Below are 7547 nucleotides of genomic sequence, written 5' to 3'. Positions count from 1 at the left end.
TGCCGATAGCATCTGATTCCTTCATCATTTTGATTTCAGGATTCTCTGTTCATTTAATGAAAGTTAATTTCGTTCTTCTTTTAAATATAACTGAGAGGAAACTGCTCCTTCAGGGTCAGTTCACCCCCTCTAGCTTCCTGTAGTTTCAGAATCTGGCTTCCTATATCCTCTTCCTCATTTAACTTCTTGTAGACATTGCAGGTCACACTTACCACAATGTGAGAAACAAGAGCTGAGAGACTGACATCAAGAACTGAGCTGATCTTTTGAATAAAATGATGTGGATTTTAATTCTCCTCATTTGTTCCATTCCCGGTGAGTGACCATCCCAGTTGTACATTAAGACAATCAATGTTTGTTGAAGTGCACTGCATGGTTTGAACAGGAGAGACGCTTAAACATTTGTCAACCTGTAAAAGCAGAAAGGGAGATCTTGTCACACGTTGACAAAATCTTGAATTTGTGATTATTCCTTTTTTTACAGGACAATGATGTTTTGTGAGGCTCAGTTGCAAAAGTAGACGATTGATACAGATTTCTCTTTGCTTAAGAAACCTTTTTCCTTTCAGTCTCAAGCTTTAACTAAGTTGCTTACACTCTTTCATTTCCATCAAATTTAACATTGCAATGTAGCACGGCAACAAAATTAATGTTCAATATTTCAATCTCACGTTCATTTATAAACAAACTGTTTTAAAACAATCAACATTAAAGTTCCCAGTGAAACTCCAACTTGTTACTCACTCACTGTAACTGTCTAAATCTCTTTGCAGTTTCTTTGTTTCTTCCTCACAACTTGCACTCACATTCAACTTACTCCCACCGTAAACTTAACATTGTGTTGTGATGTAAAACTTAAAGCTCAGAATACTCATTTACAAAATTTCCTGAGCATCCTTCAGTAAATGATATCCCTCTCTGTACCCTATACAATTTAATTCTTCTCGTCAAGCTCAGATAATTACATTTCCCAATCGATTACTACATGGTTCTTTCAACTGTCTGAAAGAGAGTACACATTACAGAAGAGGAGATTCCTGACATCTTAAAACACATTACGGTAGATAAATCCCCAGGGTCTTACGAAGTCTATCCCAAGGCCACTTGGGAGGCCTGGGAGGAAATTGTGGGGCCCCTAGCACAGATATTTGTGTCAGCGATAGCCGTGGGTGGAGTGCCGAGGGGTTGGAGTGTTGCTAATCTTGGACAATTATTTAAGAAAGGCCACACGGAAATACCTGGGAATTTTGGATTGAAGATCCAAACATCTCTTGTGGGTACTGTGTTAAAGGGGATTCAGACAGACAGGATGTACAGGCATTTGGAGAGGGAAGGACTCTTTTGTGAAAATCAGAATCACTTTGTGCACAGAAAATTGAATCTCAAAAATTTAACTGAGTTTTATTGAAGGACTTTAGCGAGGCCTTTGACAAGGTGGGTTGATGAATAAGGTTAAATTTCACAGGATCCAGGAAGAGCTGGCCAGTTGGATACAATTGAAGAGAGAAGGCACAGGGTGGTGATACAGGGCTGTTTTCCAACCTGGAGACCCATGACCAGCGATATGCCTCACGGGGTGGTGCTGGGTCCATTGTCATTTCTAGAATTATGATTAGTATGTTGGGCTGAAAGGCCTGTTTCTATGCTGTAAATCTCTTTGACTCTATGACAACACCTTCCAAATCAATGACTGCAAAACACCAAAAGCTCAAGGGCAGCAAATGCAGGTGAACACAATGACCTGAAAGCTCCCTTCCATTCACCGCTCCTCCAGTGTGTCAGTATCCTGGATTTCCCTCCCTAACAGCAGTGCGTGGTCAACTACACTGAATGAACTGTAACAGTTCAAGAAGTGAGCTCATCACCACATTCTCAGGGGCAATGAAGAATGGGTAATCCATGCTGGCCCAGCCAGGAACACCCACAGCTCCTGTGTGAATAAAACAAAGGTCACCTCACCTCTTCATTTCTTTGTCAATGAATGGAAACTGGTAAACTGATGATGCGCAATAAGCATGATACCGGTGGGTGGTTGGTTATAGATTTGGGGAGTCTCTGCAGGATTGGCTGTGGATACTGAGAAGGCTAATGGGATTACGTGTTACAATGCTGCAGTGCTAGTCACGAACAAAAGGGCACAGCTCTAGGGAAACCCTGGATTCCTGGCAGCAATGAGTCGCTGTGAATGCAGAGAGGTTCTGAAGGATTCTGGAATATGGGTAGTTCCATAATTAAAATACAGATCAGCCCCAATCTGACTGATGGGCTGAATGGTCTCATCCCTTTTGCTATTTTTGGAACTTCTCTGAATTTTGCAATAGATCTGGAAGTATGAGCAGAAACGTTCTGAGGGACAACATTTCAAACAATGAATGCTCAAGAGCAGATTTTGTCCAAATTTGTTTCTGAACACAGTTATTGTACGCTCACTCAAATCTCGTCAGAAACATTTGCTCCCAGGTCACCAATGTACGTGGACAACCAACTTAAAACAGCAACAAAGGGTGAATTTTAACTGCACATCCCAATAGAACAGAAAATTGTACAACAAATGTATTTAAATGGGCAAAAACATGAAACTCAATATATTTGTCATTGAATCATTTGAGATTTGGGGTATTGGAATACCTTCTCAGGAGATATGGTCCCTGATTCTTGTATTTAAATAAAGTTCCATTACTCAGATTGTGACATGAACCTCATCGCTGTTGGCCCGTTTACACCAGCTCGGACAGAATATCTTGTCCATCCTAATTGCCTGTGAAAAGGCAGTGGTGAGCTTCCTTCTTGAACGGCTGCAGTCCGTGTGACGAAGAGGCACCCGGAATGCTGTTGGGAAGGTAATTCCCGGGTTGTGACCTGGTGAAACTGAAGGAAAGTGGTCAGGATAGTATGAGGATTGAAGAGGAAATTGCAGATGATAGTGTTTGTATGCATTTGTGTTCCCTGTATTTCACAGTATTAAATGTCGCAGGTTTGGAAGGTCCTGTCGGATGTACTGTCACTTGGTGAGGTACTGCAAGGCATCTTGTAGATGGCACACATTGGTGCCACTGTACATTGAGGATAGAATGTTTAAGATTGTGGAAATGATGCCAAACAAGTGGGAAACCTTGTCCTGGAATGTATCAAATGGCTTCAGTATTGTTGGAGCTGCACCCATCCAGGGAAGCGGGGTGTTTCTCATCATACTCCTGACTTGTGCAACTCAAATTGTGGAGTGTCAGGAGGAGAGTTATCTCCTGGGACCAATCAGTGTGTAGGAGTATCTCCCACTGCAGCTCCTGGCTGCCTGGATTTCAGGGCAGGAGCGATGCCAGGAGACAATGTGGAGCAGCCAGGAGATGGTGAGTATTGTGGATAGCAGATATAGAGAGATGGTCACTCTGTAGCCTGAGACTCCACAGGCAGAGAGGAAATAAATATCCTCAGGGAGAGAAAGAGCATTGATCTGGGGAGTTGGGGTATGGGACTGGGCCTGGAGGTAATGAGGGGAGGGTTTCAATCAAGCTAGAATTGGCCAGATCCTGTCCATTCTTTCTACTCCTCCCACATTTTCCGTCTATTCCAATTATGATGTGATTTTGATTCACATTCCAGAACACCACATGACACAACACCGTGCAGGGTGTGGAACTGTACATGACACAACACTGTGCAGGGACTCGAATTGTACATGACACAACAGAGTGCAGGGTGTGGGACTGTACATGATCCAACACTGTGCAGGGTGTGGGACTGTACATGATCCAACACTCTGCAGGGACTGGAACTGTACATGATCCAACACTGTGCAGGGTGTGGAACTGTACATAACACAACACCGTGCAGGGTATGGAACTGTACATAACACAACACTGTGCAGGGACTGGAACTGTACATGACACAACACCGTGCAGGGTGTGGAACTGGACATAACACAACATTGTGCAGGGTGTGGAACTGGACATAACACAACATTGTGCAGGGTGTGGAACTGTACATGACACAACACCGGGCAGGGACTGGAAATGTACATGACACAACACTGTGCAGGGTCTCGAATTGTACATGATACAACACTGTGCAGAGTGTGGAACTGTACATGACACAACAACGTGGAGGGTCTGGTACTATGTGCATGCACCTTCCTGAGTGAGTGTGCACTCACATTGTCCTGCATTCCCACTGTTAGCAGACACTGCCTTGATTTGTTCATAATTTATTTTTTCAGCAGTATTATTCACTTATGTTTTCAAGAATTGACAGGATATAAAACACCGCAGGGTGACCATCACATTGCATGATGTCAGTAACTACTTCTGCAAACCATGCAACACCCTCCTGGTAGCAATGATCTCCAAGGAAACACACAGGCAGATAGCAAGCTGTGCTTTCTGTTGCAAGAATATCTGCAGCTAACAAGGAGAATGGGGAGTCTAATTCTATTCATTTATTCACTGCCCAGTGAGTGACAGCCAGAACTGGAGTGTTGGATTGTCAGTGTAGAGACACATCTCGTTTATGTCTTGTTCAGCAGTGATGGTTCAATACTCAGAGACACATATAGGCATAGAATACTCCGGAGAAATTTTTGGATGAAGTCTTATACCTACTTTGTGTATCCTATTCAATCTCAAAAATACTTACCAAAATATACTAATGCACATTATTCATGTTGAACATCAAATGTAGGCTCCTGCTTCATTTTTTACAAGAGTTGTGAGCAACATAAAAGAAATGCAGGAATAACATATTTAATCTGTTAAAATTTGGAGAAAGGCCAATTTTGATGGTATTAAGCAAGAACTTTCAAAAGCTGATTGGGGGCAGATGTTCGCAGGTAAAAGGACGACTAGAAAATTGGAGGCCTTCAGAAATGAGATAATGAGAATCCAGAGAAAGTATATTCCTGTTCGGGTGAAAGTAAAGGCTGGTAGGTACAGGGAATGATGGATGGCTAGAGACACTGAGGGTTTGGTTAAGAAAAAGAAGAAAGCATATGTAAGGTGTAGACAGGATAGATCGAGTGGATCCTGAGAAGAGTATAAAAGAGGTAGGAGTATACTTAAGAGGGAAATCAGGAGGGCAAAAAGGGGACATGAGATAGCTTTGTCAAGTAGAATTATGGAGAATCCAAAGGGTTTTTACAAATATATTAAGGACAAAAGGGTAACTCGGGAGAGAATAGAGCTCCTCAAAACTCAGCAAGGTGGCCTTTGTGTGGAGCTGCAGAAAATGGGGGAGATACTAAATGAATATTTTGCAGCAGGAATACGGAAGATATAGTCTGCAGGGAAATAGATGGTGACATCTTGCAAAATGTCCAGATTACAGAGGAGGAGGTGCTGGATGTCTTGAAATGGGTAAAGGTGGATAAATCCCCAGGACCTGATCAGGTGTACCTGAGAACTCTGTGGGTAGCTAGAGAAGTGATTACTGGGCCTTTTGCTGAGATATTTATATCATCGAGAGTCACAGGTGAAGTGCTGGAACACTGGAGGTTGGCGAACATGATGCCTCTGTTTAAGAAGTGTGGTGAGGACAAGCCTGGGAAATATAGACCATTGAGCCTGACTTCGGTGGTGGGCAAGTTGTTGGAGGGAATCCTGAGGGACAGGATGTACATGTATTTGGAAAGGGAAGGACTGATTTGGGATAATCAACATGGCTTTGTGCATGGGAAATCATGTCTCACAAACTTGATTCAGTTTTTTTGAAGAAGTAACAAAGAGGATTGATGAGGGCAGAGTGGTAGATATGATCTATATGAACTTCAGTAAGGCGCTTGACAAGGTTCCCTTTGGGAGACTGATTAGCAAGGTTAGATCTCATGGAATACAGGGATAACTAGCTATTTAGATACAGAACTGGCTGAAAGGTAGAAGGTGGTGGTGGAGGGTCATTTTTCAGAGTGGAGGCCTGTGACCAGTGGAGTGCCACAAGGATCAGTGCTGGGTCCTCTACTTTTTATCATTTACATAAATGGTTTGGATGCGAGAATAACAGGTACAGTTAGTAAGTTTGAAGATGACACCAAAATTGGAGGTGTAATGGACAGCGAAGAGGGTTACCTCAGATTATAACAGGATCTAGACCAGATGGGCCAATGAGCTGAGAAGTGGCAGATGGAGTTTAATTCAGATAAATGCGAGGTGCTGCATTTTGGGAAAGCAAATCTTAGCAGGTCTTATACACATAATGGTAAGGTCCTAGGGATTGTTGCTGAACAAAGAGACTTTGGAGTACAGGTCGTAGCTTCTTGAAAATGGAGTCACAGGTAGATAGGATAGTGAAGAAGGCGTTTGGTATGCTTTCCTTTATTGGTCAGAGTATTGAGTACAGGAGTTGGGAGATCGTGTTGCGGCTGTACAGGACATTGGTTAGGCTACTGTTGGAATATTACGTGCAATTCTTGCCTCCTTCCTATCAGAAAGATGTTGTGAAATTTGAAAGGGTTCAGAAAAGATTTGTAAGGATGTTGCCAGGGTTGGAGCATTTGAGCTATAGGGAGAGTCTGAACAGGCTGGAGTTGTTTTCCCTGTAACATTGGTGGCTAGAGATGATCTTATGGAGGTTTGCAAAATTATGAGGGTCATGGATAGGGTAAATAGGCAAAGTCTTTTCCCTGGGCTCAGGGAGTCCAGAACTAGAGGGCATAGGTTAAGGGTAAGAGAGGAAACATATAAAAGAGACTTATAGGGCAACCTTTTTTCACACAGAGGGTGGTATGTGTATGAATGAGCTGCCAGAGGATGTGGTAGATGCTGGTACAATTGCAACATTTGTGTGGAAAAGTTCCTTCTTAGTTCCTTTTTAAATTTCTCCCCCTCTCAGTTTAAACTTATGCTCTGCAGTTCTGGAATCCACCGCCCCAGGGAAATGACCATATTTACCCTATCCATGCCCCTCATGATTTTATAAACCTTTATAAGGTCACCCCTCAGCCTCTGCCACTTGACGGAAAACATCCCTCATCCCATTGACCCATCCGAGCAAGATTCCATTGTTCTCGGAGGTAACCTTTGCTGTCCACTAAACTACAACAAAAAGCAACTGTGTGGACCTGAAAGCTGATCGAGCTGAAGGGAACTGGAGATAGGTCAGTACGGAAGCAGCTGCAGACAGTCAAAGTGATATTCCAGAATACTCAGAACACATGCATTCCTCCTGGAAAGGAAAATTTTAAGGGGATAGCCCTGAAGGAGTTTATTAAATGTTAATCCCAAAACACACAAACAATTCACAAAATCCATCGCCAAGACAGATACTTTTGCAGAAAAGCCATTGGCGGAAAACATTGGCAAAGAGACCCCAATTGTTCTGATCAAAAATCCAAGTCACAACTCTGGGGTTCAGTGATTTCCCTCAAATATTTTGTTTTCTGGCAATCCTGTTAATTTAGTTAAATGTGGTGATCCTTAAATTTGGAGCCGGCCAATGTATTTTGTTGTTGCATCTTTCTTGATTACACGAAAGAACAAAAAAGATAAAAATAAAGTAAGTTTAGCTACCTGCTGTGAAACAGCACTCTGAATAGACCACCCAAAGTTATACACCTCAAATAC

The 7547-nt window shown here is 42.6% G+C and overlaps 1 protein-coding gene across 3 annotated transcripts in view; it reads left to right on the top strand.

Annotated features, from left to right (window-relative positions):
- Positions 1-227: 227 nt before the first annotated feature.
- LOC132828338 (Fc receptor-like protein 5) overlaps positions 228-7547 on the top strand; it is a 31484-nt gene continuing 24164 nt past the window's right edge. For all 3 annotated transcript variants that reach the window (XM_060845358.1, XM_060845359.1, XM_060845357.1), the window contains exon 1: positions 228-315. In XM_060845358.1, the coding sequence (XP_060701341.1) occupies positions 276-315 (40 nt within the window). In that variant the 5' untranslated portion in view covers positions 228-275. The remainder of the gene's footprint in view (positions 316-7547) is intronic.

This window comes from Hemiscyllium ocellatum, chromosome 26 (assembly GCF_020745735.1).
Source record: "Hemiscyllium ocellatum isolate sHemOce1 chromosome 26, sHemOce1.pat.X.cur, whole genome shotgun sequence".
NCBI lineage: Eukaryota > Metazoa > Chordata > Chondrichthyes > Orectolobiformes > Hemiscylliidae > Hemiscyllium > Hemiscyllium ocellatum.
This window is presented reverse-complemented; position numbering and strand designations above follow the sequence as displayed.